The sequence below is a fragment of the Protobothrops mucrosquamatus genome, unplaced genomic scaffold, assembly GCF_001527695.2.
Source record: "Protobothrops mucrosquamatus isolate PMUCROS unplaced genomic scaffold, P.Mucros_1.0 scaffold_292, whole genome shotgun sequence".
Classification (NCBI taxonomy): domain Eukaryota; kingdom Metazoa; phylum Chordata; class Lepidosauria; order Squamata; family Viperidae; genus Protobothrops; species Protobothrops mucrosquamatus.
Window position 1 is genome coordinate 259,663 of NW_015386368.1, and position 15,940 is coordinate 275,602.

At 40.6% G+C, this 15,940-nt stretch overlaps 1 protein-coding gene and 1 long non-coding RNA gene across 3 annotated transcripts in view; one reads left to right on the forward strand and one right to left on the reverse strand.

Moving 5' to 3' along the window:
- KLB (klotho beta) overlaps positions 1 to 1,220 on the reverse strand; it is an 18,045-nt gene extending 16,825 nt beyond the window's left edge. Inside the window, exon 1 of the mRNA XM_029287301.1 lies at positions 537 to 1,220. Within this exon, the coding sequence (XP_029143134.1) occupies positions 537 to 1,220 (684 nt within the window). The remainder of the gene's footprint in view (positions 1 to 536) is intronic.
- A 3,550-nt stretch (positions 1,221 to 4,770) lies between these two features.
- On the forward strand, positions 4,771 to 14,465 carry LOC107302810. Of its 2 annotated transcripts, XR_001549394.1 has the most exons (3): positions 4,771 to 4,788; positions 11,146 to 11,271; positions 14,441 to 14,465. It is a non-coding gene; the product is annotated as an uncharacterized LOC107302810 (long non-coding RNA). The 2 variants fall into 2 exon arrangements; XR_001549395.1 differs by lacking the exon at positions 14,441 to 14,465 and having other exon boundaries at positions 11,146 to 11,273.
- Positions 14,466 to 15,940: the final 1,475 nt, after the last annotated feature.

Sequence of the window (15,940 nt, forward strand, 5' to 3'; positions counted from 1 at the left end):
GATGTCCTACCGACGTTGGTAAATATTGACATGTTTATCTTGAAACAAAAAGAATGTGTGAGATCAGCAGCGGGTGGGGGGGGAGGCCACAATCTGGAATGAGAAGTTACCACTCCAGAATTAATGTATTTGTGATTCCTTCTTTTGGCTTGAACTCTAGAGCAATCAGCTATAGTTTGGGGGGCTCGTCTCAACATTTCTAGGACTCTGATTATTAGGGAATCAGGACAAACTAAAAAGAAAGCTTGTCAGCAGACAAGCAAGATTTGTCAAAGGGCGAATTCCCACTAAAAGATAGCACTGTTAACAACGGATTCGTGATCTCCTTGACTTTCTATGGTGCAATTAGACCAGCCGTAGATTTATTTTCCTCCCGAGAAATGTAGAGAAATTATTGCGAGGAAGCAAAAAAATTACACTTCATGTGCAAAGGAAGCATTATTTGCCCGGTGCCCACTGTCCTCTTTCGTTCTTACACCTTTCCTTTTGTGCTAGGATTGGCTGCCACTTTATGACAAAAACTCTCCCTGCCCTACCTTGATCAGGTTATGTCCCACCACGTAGGCAGCACCTTTGCGCCTCTCTCCGGGGGCATGAAGCCCTGTGCCGTATCCGTGCCAAGCGACGAGATAAGGGTTGTGTATTGTAATCCAGTACTTCACCCGATCTCCAAAGGCTCGGAAGCAAAAAGTGGCATAGTCGTTGAAAACGTCAACCAGGGAGTCGTTTTCCCAGCCTCCGTATCTCTCCTGCAGTTCCCACGGCAAGTCCCAGTGGTACAGGGTGACGACGGGCTCAATGCCTCTCTGGACGAGAGCATCCAGCAGACGGTTGTAGTAGCTGAGTCCTTTCTGATTGACGGCTGTCACCATGCCGGTAGGAAAGAGCCTCGGCCAGGAGAGGGAAAAGTGGTAGGAAGAGACCCTCAAAAAACTCAGGGCGGCTAAATCTTTTTCCAGGAATGTGTAGCTGTTGCTCCAGTCCTCCGTCCTGTAAGCATCTCTGAAGTTGGAATGGAGGAAGTGTTCCCAAATTGAGGCACCTTTCCCATCCCCTTGCTGACTCCCCTCCACCTGAAAGGCACTGGTTCCCACTCCCCACAGGAAATTGGGAGGGAACGTGTCACGCAGGAACAGCTGAGTTTCATTCACAGGACTTAAACGGGGATCCTTATCCCAGACAGAAATTCCACTCCGGTGAAATCCAGCAATGGACCGCATGAAAAAGAAAACCCATAGACCCTTCAGATGCCAGCCAGCCATTGTATACCTGTGGAGCAGATGCTAAAAGTCACATTTCTGTTTTAGAGGCTGCCAAAAATTGATTCCTGGATTCCTGGCTGCATAGCTTGTCTCCTTCGCCTCCTGATCCCTGGAGCGTCTTATCAAAGCTTTGGTTCAAAAAAAAAATATCTTGTGGTTCCAGAAGCCCTGTTAATAATTAGCTTGAACTACAGGACTTAGGATCGGTGGTGAGAGGCAAGGCAATAATCTCTGTTAACTCTGCTTCTTCTGTCCACTGGGGAACGCCGGCGGGGTATCTAACCCTGAACGCATCCCAATTTATAGCTGCTTCTGAAGCTGTGAATCAGAGCTTGTCGGCTGTCAGAAGATGCTAACTCTTGATTTGATTATATTTAAAGGGAATAGAAAGTAATTGTGTTTGAGACACCATGGCCTCAAGTAAGGAATCAAATGCCAGCTGCAAGGGCAAAAGCTGCAACGGATAACAACAACAAGAACACACACACACAAAATCTCCTCTTAAGCTCTCGAGGTTCACAATGTACGTGTTTTTGTCAGCAGCTGTTCGTATCTCTGGATGTTGGAAATGTTTGTGGCCTTGGCAACAATTACACAAAAGCAGATGGGTTTTGGTATCCTCTGGATGCTGTAATTGCACTCCAAAACAAGCCAATCCTCATTTTTTTTTCACCCTGATTTTCAGATGAGGCAGAAAAATATATTCTTTTAAATCTGACATCGGACAAATCCTTGGCTGTTTTCTCTGATTTGTAAGTGATGTTATTGTTTTTTGGAATATACATTTATTTATTTGTCAAAGTTATGATAGAGCCAGTTTTGTGTGGTGGCTAAAGTGCTGGCTTATGTGCGTTCTCTTCCTGCCTTAGCCAAAAACCAGTTGGGTGTCTTTGGGCCAGTCACTTATTCTTAGCCTGACCCACCTCACTGGGTTGTCGTTATGGAGAAAAGAGGAGAGGAAGGAGGATTGTGTGTGTTCATCACCTTGAGTTACTTATAAAGTAATAAAAGTGGGATTAAAAATCTAATAAACATATACATAAAGCTGCCTGACTCATGAAGAATCTGGACGATGTATAACATTAAAACAAAACACCAGGAAATTACAGGAAACAACTCCGCAGATCACAAACTAAAACTACAAACAGATAAGTTACAATCCTGCTTGTTCATTACTCTAGAAAATTAATTCCATAAAGAGAACTCTCCGCTAAAGTGGAGGTGTAAGAATTGGTGGTGAAATGTGTATTGCAGATTTTATCAACATATATCCTCGCCTATAGTTCCATCGCATATATATATATATAAAAGAAAAAGATGTCATCCTGGAACACAAATATACAATCGCTGCTCACAAGGATGTTATTTTCCAGCATGTTTTAAGCAAAGAATACAGAGACTTCTACAAAGGCAGCCTTCCACTCTGTCTTTTGAGACGTTCTACTGTTGTAATTAAGCACAATAATAATAATAATAATAATGATAAAATTGAAAGGGACCTCGGAGGTCATCTAGTCCAACCTCCTAATATGTTGTGGGGATGCCCTTGCTAGAATATCTTTGAATTCTGAGACAGAGATATTTCACATCATCTCCAGAGTGAGAGATACAACAGCAGAAATAAGCTCTTTTTTCCTCCCCCCCCTCCCAAACCATCCAAGGATTAAAGAGCGAACTTTCCAAATGGAAGCATAAATCAAGTTTTCTGCTTGATCAGGGTCAGCTGTGAATCAACATTCAAGTTCTTATCTCCTCTCTTTTGAATAAAGAGGAACTGAATCTGTGCCAGTTCCTGTTTCATGTTGCAAACGAGGTTAATGAATACCTTTTATAAATACGAACCGGGACCATCTTGAACGGCAACTGGATCTCACCATGCTAGGGTTCAACACAGCGCAACGTCACGAAGTGTGTGCGTGTGTGTGTGTTTGTGTGAGAGATAGCTATACATAGTGATACAGATTGTTGTCGACTTACAGCCATTCGTTTAATCACCATTCAAGGTTACAATGGCATTGAAAAAAGTGAGTTATGACCGTTTTCCACACTTATGACCATTGCAGCATCCCCATGGTCACGTGATCACAATTCACACACTTGGCAACTGACTCGTATTTATGACAGTTGCCGTGTCCCGAGGTCATGTGATCACCTTTGGCGGCTTTCTGACATGCAGTCAATGTGTGTGTGTGTTGTGTATACATACATACATATATACATACATATATATACACATACATATACACATATATACTTGTGTATGTATATATGTGTGTGTATATATATATGCATGTATATAAATATGTATGTATTAAAAACAATGCTAAAAACCGACAATTGATTCCTGGGAGTGTTCATGGTAAAAGCATACGAACGTAAATGAGCACCTTTAAAAAGTTTAAAAATTTTTAATAAATAGTGATCCAAGCTTTTGCCGGCTTTCTGCCGGCATCTTCAGGGATCCATGTCGGTCAATGGGAGGGCACTTCTTAGGTGGCCGGAATATAAGAAGCACCCTCCCATTGACCGACATGGATCCCTGAAGATGCCGGCGAAAGCTTGGATCACTATTTATTAAAACTTTTAAAACTTTTTAAAAGTTTTGTTTTTCCTGGTGCTCATTTACGTTCGTATGCTTTTACCATATGTATGTATATATGTATATGTATAGGGATGTATGTATGGGATACAGGGTTATATATATATATATGTATACATATGTCTATGTATATATATGTATATATATGTATATGTATAGGGATGTATGTATGGGATACAGGGTTATATATATGTATACATGTCTATGTATATATATGTATGTCTATATATATGTATAGGGATGTATGTATGGGATACAGGGTTATATATATATATATGTTTACATATGTCTATGTATATATATGTATGTCTATGTAAATATATGTATATGTTTGTATATATGTTTGTGTGTGTATATATGTATATGTATATGTATACATATGTATATACATATATACACATATATACATATACATATATGTATAAAACCTGGGATATATTGTTATTCCATATGATATCCCAGAAGTTTTCTAATCTTGTATTTCCAGGGAACTGCACCTGGATGAAATATCCTGATTTAGACACAGCCACGCCATTTTGCCTGCAATACCTCAGCCGGACCCTAGAGGGCAGCACCACAGCCCAACGTCGTGGCCCTCTAACGGTCGCCCGGAAGAACGGCAGGCCTTGTTTGTTTGTTTTTTTCCTCGATTCCCATTCATCCCTTCATCCATCCTGGCCCGCATTCCTCAACGGACGAGAGTCAAGCCGGAGCGGCGTGAAGCGGTAGGGAACCTCAGTTTTACCTCAGCGGTGGGATGCGGGGCCGAGAAACGAGGCCTACTTCGCGCGCGCGCGCCACGCCGTGACGTCACCCCGCGCATGCGCCCAGCCGTTGGCGCCAAGATGGCCGCCGCGCCGCCGCCTCGGGAAGCGTCGTGAAGGGAAGCGGTGGCGGCGCCCGGGCAGCCCGTCAGGCCGGAACATGGTGAGAGCGGCCGTGGCCGGCTTGCTCGCCCGGGCCTGGCCCTAGGGACCCGTCAAGGGGGGTCTCGGGAGCCAGGGCTGGCCGGTTTAAAGAGGGGAGGGGGCTCGCATGGGCTGTAATCTTTAACGGGGGCTCTTGCTTTCCTCTCCTCCTCTCCCCCCCCCTTTTTTTTTAATTATTCCGCTGAAATTTTCATTTTATTCTGCCTCAGGCTCGGTCCGGGAGAGATTTGGGTTTCGGTCCTAGCAGGAATCCAATGCCAGGTGGAAAGAAAGTCAAGCTAACCTTCTTAATACTCATCAGTATATTGACTTTTATGTATTCGAGCAAGGAGGGGGTGGGCTAGAAGACCTCAAGGGCCCCTTCCAGCTCGCTTTATTCTGTATTGCCCCGCTTTTGTGGCTTTGTATAAGTTACTTGGTGGCTGGGGAATTCTGGGAGTTAATCAAATAGAATAGAATAGAGCTGGAAGGGACCTTGGAGGTCTTCTAGTCCAGCCCTCTGCTCAAGCAGGAGAACCTATATACCATTTCAGACATGTTGGATATCCTCCATTAATTTTAGGACACAGAAATTCCCAGAATTCTGGGAGTTGTTGAATACAGGTAAGTCCTCAACATACGACAACAATTGAGCCCCAAATTTCTGTGGTCCAATGAGACATGTGAATTTTGCCCCATTTTGCGACTTGTCACAGTTGATAAGCGAATCACTGTTAAGTTAGTAACACGGGTGTTAAGTGAATCCGGCTTCCCCATTGACTTTGCTTGTCAGACGGTTGCAAAAGGGGATCACATGACACCCCCCCCCCGGACACAGCAACGGTCATAAGTATGAACCAGTTGCCAAGCATCTGAATTCTGATCATGTGCCCAGCTGGATGCTACAAAGGTCGTAAGTGTGAAAAATTGTCCTAAGTCACTTTTTTTCAGCGCCATTGTAACTTTGAATGGTCACTAAATGAACTGTTGTAAGTTGAGGACTACCTGTATACTACATTAATTAAAATTAATGTAGTATACAGGTAGTCCTCAACTTACAACACAGAAACTTCCATATATATATTATATGTGTGTGTGTGTGTGTGTGTGTCTGTCTGTCCCATTCTCCTTATTTATAAGGAGACTGTATCAGCGCTGTTTTCTCCATGCCTTTAGAGATACTCCTCTGCTAAAATTGCACAAACACAGAGATGCCTTTTCTGAAATCGACAATGAATATTTGGCAAAGATGCCAAATATTCCTGACTGCAAATCAGAGCTTGTTGGAATTTCTTGGGTGGCCAATTTCAGCAATTTGGATGTATTTCATGGCTGCAAATTGGAAGTATTTGTCAGTATGGAGAGCTCAATTTTTTCCTACATCTCTCTTTTATATGCTTTGCTTCTATAGCAATTTGTAAGGAATTATTCATTGTCTCCTGTTTAATTCTAAAATAGGTTACCCAAGCTGTTTAGGATGAGAGCACTTGTCCTTAACAGTCTGTCTTTTTCTTCAGTTGATACTTTTAAAAAAATGGATAAAAAGACATCCTCCTTACGTAGAATGGAGTGGAAACGATCACAGACGCCTTTAAATTTAAAATGAGTACAGATTTATGTTTAGAAGTGGCCTGCTTGTTGCTTTTTAGATTTTATCATGAGCAACAAACTTAGCTTATCAAGTATCCTGCCTCCTGTTTTTCTCTAGTTATTCCCTAAGCATCTTGTCTGGGTTCAGAAGGATATAGGTCAAGGATACAGACTGTTATCAGTGCTGATAGATTAAATCTTCAATTGCATGCATTTTTAGCAGCCAGTCCTTGTGAACCCAGTAGGAATGACTTTCTTGGTAAACATGTTTGCAGATACAATCACTGTATACTCTATTAAATATAGATAGTGGTTTCACAACATTTGTCTCTCATTTGTCTCTTAGGAAGCTAGCAACCTTCAAGACAGGCTGACAGTCGAAGTTTTTAGGTTTTTGTGCTATTTTGACATTCTAAAATCTCGACATGCTTTGTGCAATTGTATGTAATTAGGTGAGAAAGGATGCTCATAATGTCAATACACTGAGCACAGGATCAGACTTGTGGTTTTGCTGTGTTCAGTGTTGTGTAGTACATAACACAAAGCATTATTGTGCCTTCTTTGCATCGGGAAAAGATAAAACTGCAATATAACATACATTTTTATCCATCTTTTTTTAAAATCAACCATGTAGGAAAGTGGATATTTTCTCACTGCTTTGGAATAATTATAATTTTATCTGATACCTACTTCAGTTTCCAGTACTTTTATTTTTTTTCTGTTGAGTAATATTTGGAAATGGCTTCTTTCCTCTGATCAACATTTAGCTTTTCTCTCTGTATTTGTAAATATAGGTGTGTGCCAAAGAATGTACTTTTTGGCTTCATTGGTGTACAGCTCTTTAATCTTGTCTTTGCTCTCTCATAAAATTGGTAAAACTGGGAGAAAACATTTTAGTTTCTAAGGTGGGAAGAGAAAGACATCCGACCGTTTATTTTGTCTTGCACCATTATTTTTTTATCTTTGCTTTCTAAAAAGAATGTATGCTTGCTGTACTTATATATAAAAAAAGAAACTGCAAAAGCATTTATCAAACTTTGACAGTTCCATCTAGGGCTAAATGACCATCAGCATAAGATACGAAATATATAATTTGGTTATGAGAAGGCATTTAAATCTCTTTGTAGGATAATATAGACTAGCATCCTAAGGTAAATAAATGTGACCTGATTTTTGATTATCAGCTCAAAAGCATGTAGTTACCATAAAATGCAGTGGACAACTAGGCACTTTAATTGAGTGGCAGTAGATGCATGAATCATATTTAAGCCCTTTAATATGTACATATTGATTTGGAAGTATTGGAATTATTACTCTGCTTTTGAAGTAGAATTATAATCTAAGGAGAGTTTGTTGGCCTATGTGTCATAGCATTCACAGTTTGCAGAAGCCATGGAGAATAAAAATTTTAACGGATTATACTTTAATATGTTATAGGTTACACCTCTGGAAATGCATATATTTGTGTTTCCATTCCATTGTTTCCATGTCCAGAAAATTTTCACAAGGAGATAATACGTCCTGCTAATTATTTACTTTCCGTGTGAATGAATGAGTTCTACCTTTGAACATATGTTTTCCAATTCTGAACTGAAATAGCACTGACTGTTTTACTGTTTGATTAGCTGCTTGTGTGTATAGTCCAGTCCTAATTTTGTTGAACCCAATGGAATAATTAATTCCTCAGCAAACAAATTTATTGGAAATAAATAAGTTCCAGTATTTTTTGTTGTTGGTTTTACTTATCAAAATACTGAAATATAAAAGGAAAGATACTGAATAATTATTATACATGGGAGAAAAAAAGTTCCCAAAATATGTGATGGTAATTAAATACCCTAAACATAAAATGCCCTTTCTAATTAACAGAAAAAAGATCTATGCAATAATTATTCATACTTTTACAGAATCAGTTAAGCTGACTAAATCTGGATTGTTTGGCAATGCTTTGTGCTATCTTGTTTTTTTTTAGAACAAAAGACTTTTCAGAAGTAGATAACAGTGGTGTCAAGGTTTTGTGGCTTAAAATCAAATATTGTTTTTCTTTCCATAGTTTTTATCTACTTTGCTGTATTCCAAGTTTGATAGATAGATAGATTTTAGAGACATGATTCATTTGAGAGGTTATTCAGTGTAATATTTTTGTTTAAATTATTTTAACACGTGTGTTCAGTTGAACCAAAAATAAAACCATAGCAATAGGACTAAAAGGTGTTTTTTTTCAAAAGGCAACCGGGCTGTTTTTTACTTGAGGAAGAAAAACGAAAGAAATGTTTTGCTTCTCATCCAGGAAGTTTCATCAATTGTGATGTCAGAGAGGGAAGAAGGGATAGGTACTGACATAATGGGGGCCAATCTCTACCTGCAAGAGGTAGAAACCAAAGCCCTAAACTCTTTCCCAGGATTTTCACCCGCTCACTAGTATAGGTATGTGGGCGATACTTGGGTCAAGATTAAAACACAGGAAGTGGAAGCCTTCACCAAACATCAATTCCGTGGAGAGATGAATAGAAGAGAAAAAATGAAGAATAGAATAGAATAGAATAATGAAGAATAATGAAGAATAATGAAGAAGAGACTAGGATAGACTAGAATAGATATTGGAGATTAGATTAGAATAGAATAGAATAGAATAGAATAGAATAGAATAGAATAGAATAGAATAGAATAGAATAGAATAGAATAGAATAGAGGAATGAAGAATAGAATAGGATAACTAGAATAGATATTGGAAAATAGAATAGAATAGAGGAATGAAGAATAGAATAGAATAGATATTGAAATATAGAATAGAATAAAATAATGGAATAGAATAGAATGGAAATAGAATAAAATGGAATGTAATAGAAGACTGAAGAATAAATCGAATAGAAGAATGGAATGAAATAGAATAGAATAGATATTAGAATATGGAATAGAATAGAATAGAAGAATGAAGAATAGAATAGATATTGAAATATAGAATAGAATAAAATAATGGAATAGAATAGAATAGAATGGAAATAGAATAGAATGGAATGGCATAGAATAGAAGAACGAAGAATAAATAGAATAGAAGAATGGAATAGAATAGAATAGATATTGGAATATGGAATGGAATAGAATAGAATAGAATAGAATAATTAGATTACATTATAAGAAGTCTAATATCCTTTTTAAACATTTCTGGGGAGGTCCAATACACCTGAAATTTGTTTTTGATGAACTCATTCAGAAATCAAAGGAAGTGCATTTTCCCTTTTTTTTTTTAATATATGGACCCATTGACTTTCTAGAATTCAATATTATTCCAATTCTTTCTTCTACAAATCAAAAATACCTGATGGTAAATTTATTTTCACCTTGTAATACTTCATAAAATTGCATTCTTGGATTTTGTTGAAGTGTAGATAGACTTGTAGGCATCTCAGAGACTCTACAGCCTTTAAGCCAGTGGTTCTCAACCTGTGGGTCGGGACCCCATTTGGGGTTGATCGACCATTTCATGGGGGTCGCCAAGCAAGACTGTCCGCCATTTTTTTTTGTCCGCCATTTTTTCCCCCTTTTCCGGCGGGTGCCTTACCTCCCTTGGGCTGGGCCAGCTGGTGGTCGGCCTGCTCCGTCTCTGCCGCTTGCCAGCTACGCCTCGGCTGGCGCAGGGGGCGGAACCACGCATGCGCGGCGCTCCCGGGCAGGGAAAGTTCTCGACTTACGACCGGTTGGGTAGTCCTCGACTTACAACCGGCTTAGTCCTCGACTTACGACCGGTTTAGTCCTCGACTTACGACCGGTTGGGGTCGCGGCATTAAAAAAATTGAGAACCACTGCTTTAAGCCATACTGCTTAGTTAATTAATACATGCTTCAGTTATATCATTTTTTTTTCAAGCTAATGTAAGTCCAACGCAAAAGTAATATCTTTTTAAGCATTGATTAAAATCTGTACGTTTAATGTACTAGTTTCTTAGCCTAGGGGCATTCCAATGGAAAATCTTCCCTGCTATTTTCAAACTTCAATTATAAAAAGGATCAACTTATGTGGGATGTAGGGTCAAAAATATAATTGTTTAGCAATTAATTACTAAGTGCGGCTAAGAGTTTTCAAAGCAAGTAACAATGATTCCTGGCATTTGGCTTTTTTAAAAATTGCCAAGATTTCAAAGGTGTTATATAGTTGTTCTTCAAAAAGGTCCAAATAAGAGAGAAATCATATCTTACTCCCCAAAAATGTAAGCATTAAAATAGAACCTCAATAATAATGGTTGAAAATCTGATCGGTTAAAGCTGCCATCCTCACTAGATAAACACAATTTAGCCAGAGATACTCTAGGGTCTTTAACCTGCTATTAAAAAAAAAAATCTCATTAAATGCTACTTAAGATGTACATCCATCTTGATCCGAAACTTGTTTTAATAACAATCTTATTCCAATACTTGTTGGGAGTTTAACCATCAAATTGTATCTGTTGAAATTGCACCTATACATTTGAACATAAATGGCTTTCCTAGTGTTTTTTCCCCCTGGATAATTTATTTAGCAAAGGGCTAAAAAAAAAAAAACATATCCTAAGTACTGATTGAATTACAGTCAATATTTCTAAGAGATTCAGGATTTACAGTATATAGCCGAGCTTAAGACTGTTTAAACTTGCTAGCAAATTGTAGTATTCTCAGTAACTTGGAAAATAAAATTGAGTCTAAGCACTTAAACAGCAGACTTTTTATGCTTCGCGATAGGAATTGTTTGCCAAATGTGCGTCCTGAAATTTTGCAGAAGAAAAGATCTGCTTTATGGATTCTTTTACCAGGATATCCGTAAATTCTTTGGAGTTGTGAATCCAGGGAAGAAGCCTGAGTGTGGCCTTGTGAGAAAGGAAAAATCCCAGAATAAAGAGAGGAATGCAGGGGTAACGTCGACACTGAAGGAAAGCAAGGTGAGCATATCGTATTTAGTTTAAAATATTTCAGAGTTCGGTGACGGCTTTGTGATCTTTTTGCAGCAATATCTTTTCCTGGCGTGTTTTAATTTGGCAAAGCCTTTCCTTGATGATGGGCTGGATCATTTTATACTTCAGAGATATGAGGCTTCACGTGTGGCTGTCCTTAAAATTATATTTTGTGTTGCTTTTACTTGTCGTAAGCCACCCTAAGTCTCCCTGTGAGATCGGCAGCTAAATAAATCAAAGAAATGATTTGCGGGTTAGTGAAGGATCAATCAATCCATCAGAATAGGGCTGGAAGAGACCTTGGAGGTCTTCTAGACCAACCCCCTGCTCAAGCAGGAGATCCTAGACCAGTGGTTCTCAACCTTTTTAATGCCGCGACCCCCAACCGGTCGTAAGTCGAGGACTAAACCGGTCATAAGTCGAGGACTAAACCGGTTGTAAGTCGAGGACTACCCAACCGGTCGTAAGTCGAGGACTTTCCCTGCCCGGGAGCGCCAAGCATGCATGGTTCCGCCCCCTGCGCCGGCCGAGGTGTAGCTGGCAAGTGGCAGAGACGGAGCAGGCCGACCACCAGCTGGCCCAGCCCAAGGGAGGTAAGGCACCCACCGGAAAAGGGGAAAAAATGGCGGACAAAAAAAATGGCGGACAGCCTTGCTTGGCGACCCCCATGAAATGGTTGATCGACCCCCAAATGGGGTCCCGACCCATAGGTTGAGAACCGCTGTCCTAGACCATGGGTAGGCAACCTTGGCTCTTTTATGACTCGTGGACTTCAACTCCCAGAATTCCTGAGCCAGCATGGCTCAGCTTGGAAAGCTCTCCCTTTCCCCTCAGCGTGGCTGGCTCAGGAATTCTGGGAGTTGAAGTCCACAAGTCATGAAGGGGCCATAGTTCCCCCATGCTGGCTCAGGAATTCTGGGAGTTGAAGTCCACGAGTCATAAAAGAGCCAAGGTTGCCTACCCCTGTCCTAGACCATTCCAGACAACTAGCTGTCCGGTCTTTTCTTGAAAGCCTCCGGTGATACAGTCTGCAAAGTCAGCAATGAGGTCTGCCGAGCAGGAGAGCGAGCCCCCAGACCCAAAAGCTGTGCCGACGCCGAGGGGCTGGAACGAGAGCCCCCCCTCCTCCAGCTGAGAAGAAAGTAGACCCGATCCGGCCAGGGCTGGAGCCTCCGGTGAAGCAAGCTTGCATCCCACATCCAGGGAGGACCCGGTCACAGCAAACCCATCCTATGTTTGGGTGGAGGGCATGGCGGGGAACCAGGGTCTGGAAAACCTAAGGGCCCAGCGTGTGTCCCTCACACACCTTGGGGGGGGACACAGGATAGCACAGTAGGCACTGGAATTGGGGGGGGTGAACACTTGGTGCTTCAGGGGGATTTCAAGAATTTTAAGGATTTCTTATTATGAACAGTTAGTTTAGGGCAGGGGTAGGCAACCTTGGCTCTTTTATGACTGGTGGACTTCAACTCCCAGAATTCCTGAGCCAGCCATGCTGAGGGGAAAGGGAGAGGTTTCCAAGCTGAGCCATGCCGGCTTAGGAATTCTGGGAGTTTATTTATTTATTATTTATTATTATTTTTAATTTGTATACCGCCCTTCTCCCATAGGACTCAGGGCGGTTCACAGCATATTAAAAACAAATAGTAAACACAAAATACAAAAAATTACAAAATACAAAAATACAGAAAATAAACCCCGATAAAAGCCAAATTAAAACCAAATATTACAAGCTGTGTTTTGAATTAAATACTTTTAAAATTATCCCTGCCTAAAATNTCGAAGTAAAGCACTTCTCAAAATATGAGCCTTAAAAATTCTATCTACTTTTTTATCATAAATTAAATATGCCTGCCAACCAAATAACAAATCCCATCCTTCAAGAGAAAGAATATTTCTATTTGTCAAATTTAACCAATCACTAATCCATGTCAAAACCACCGCATCATAATATAATTTTAAATTAGGAACTTTAAGTTCTCCTCAACTCCCAGAATTCCTGAGCCAGCATGGCTCAGCTTGGAAAGCTCTCCCTTTCCCCTCAGCATGGCTGGCTCAGGAATTCTGGGAGTTGAAGTCCACAAGTCATGAAGGTGCCATAGTTCCCCCATGCTGGCTCAGGAATTCTGGGAGTTGAAGTCCACCAGTCATAAAAGAGCCAAGGTTGCCTACCCCTATCCTAGACCATTCCAGACAACTAGCTGTCCGGTCTTTTCTTGAAAGCCTCTGGTGATACAGTCTGCAAAGTTAGCAATGAGGTCTGCCAAGCAGGAGAGCGAGCCCCCAGACCCAAAAACGGTGCCGATGCCGAGGGGCTGGAACGAGAGCCCCCCCTGGCTGAGAAGAAAGTGGACACGATCCGGCCAGGGCTGGAGCCTCCGGTGAAGCAAGCTTGCATCCCACATGCAGGGAGGACCCGGTCACAGCAAACCCACCCCATTTTTGGGTGGAGGGTGTGGCGGGGAACCAGGGTCTGGGAAACCTAAGGGCCCAGCGTGTGTCCCTCACACACCTTGGGGGGGACACAGGATGGCACAGTAGGCACTGGAATTGGGGGGGAGGTGATCGCTTGGTGCTTCAGGAAGAATTCAAGAATTTTAAGGATTTCTTATTATGAACAGTTAGTTTAGGGCAGGGGTAGGCAAGCTTGGCTCTTTTATGACTCGTGGACTTCAACTCCCAGAATTCCTGAGCCAGTCATGCTGAGGGGAAAGGGAGAGGTTTCCATACTGAGCCATGCTGGCTCAGGAATTCTGGGAGTTGAAGTCCACCAAGTCATAAAAGAGCCACGGTTGCCTACCCCTGACCTAGAGGAACATATGAAAGCATAATTAATGTTAATTAATGTAGACTTTATTAGTTTAGAGCAGGGGTAGGCAACCTGGGCTCTTTTATGACTGGTGGACTTCAACTCCCAGAATTCCTGAGCCAGCCACGCTGAGGGGAAAGGGAGAGGTTTCCAAGCTGAGCTATGCTGGCTCAGGAATTCTGGGAGTTGAAGTCCACCAAGTCATAAAAGAGCCAAGGTTGCCTACCCCTGGTTTAGGGTGATGAAAATGGATCCTCCACAAGGTAAGTTTACGGATTCACGCAGCGTCCTATAAACGCGTTAATATTGACAGAATTGTTCTGATGAATAACGAGCCTCTTTCCTTAGGTGAAAACTCCATCTCACGAAGGTGATTTCAAGCAAAAACAGGTGAACAAGAAAAAAAGGATCATCTACGATTCAGGTAAGCCTTATAACTAATGTTCCAGGTTTATTTTACATCTCCGCGGTGATTTCTGTTTGCTGAGGTTTTTCCGGAGAGACAACTGGGAAATCTCCGTAGGTTTTTTTTTTCCCCCCTCCAATAATTTTCACTCCTAAATTACGTAAGATGTGTTATCTAGAATTAAGGCCTCCCTGGATTCACAATAAAATTACTGGTTTCACATGAAATTAACTGGACAAAAAAATCTCTTTAAACTAAAGCCTTCTACCATGCAGTGCCTTTCAGCTGGTTTGAGCTACAGCTTCCATTAGGGTCAGCCATCGTGGCCAGAAATGATGGACAATACTGTAAAAAAAAAAATAATACCTGGAAGGTACCAGGTTCAAACATAACCGTAGTATCACTGCTTCATTATGTTGGACTTGTTCCCATTCAGTTCGCTGTCATCCGTTTAACTAGCAAATGTGATCCAAGGACTCTGATTCTTTTTTTTTTAATCTCTTGTACTTTCATTGATTCTGAGGTTTGATTCAGGGACTTTCTGTGAACTAGATCATAAAGGATTGCTAAGATCTTGTCCATAATGAGAATAGAATAGAATAGAATAGAATAGAATAGAATAGAATAGAATAGAATAGAATAGAATAGAATAGAATAGAAGGAATGTAAAATATAGAATAGAATAGAATAGAATAGAATAGAAGGAATGTAAAATTAGAATAGAATAGAATAGAATAGAATAGAAGGAATGTAAAATATAGAATAGAATAGAATAGAATAGAATAGAATAGAATAGAATAGAATAGAATAGAATAGAATAGAATAGAAGGAATGTAAAATATAGAATAGAATAGAATAGAATCTGGAAGGGACCTTGGAGATCTTCTAGTCCAGCCCCCTGCTCAAGCAGAAGAACCTATACCATCCCAGACAGGTGAATGTCTAGTCTCTTTTCTGGTGCTTCTATTACCATAGTGCTTCTCTGCAGACAAGAATTTTAACCTAGTTGAGGCTGTAGTCACTTGCACATATTTTAAAAAATTCCTGCCCCCCCTCCATCTGCTTGCAAAAATCGATTTTAAAAACTGAAAAAAATGATTTTCAGGGTTTTTTTAAAAAAAAAATTCCATTTGCGTAGTCGTAATTAGTTTGAAGGTTATTAAGACTTCTAATCTAGGCTAGGCAGGCAATTTCTGGAAGTCCAAGTCCAGATATCTTAAATTTGCCAAGGTTGAGAAAGACGGGTTTAAATCTAAAGGGACCCTGGAAGAGTTTCTCTCTCAGGGTATTTTTTACTTGTGGACGGATACATTAAAAAAAAAAATAATGCTGTTTAATTCAGATTCGGAAGAGGAGGTGCCGTTAATAAAAAAATCTAAGCCGCCAGAGAGAACGTTGTCTTCAAAACCTGCTAAGCTGCTAAAGAAGGACCCCGTGGCTTA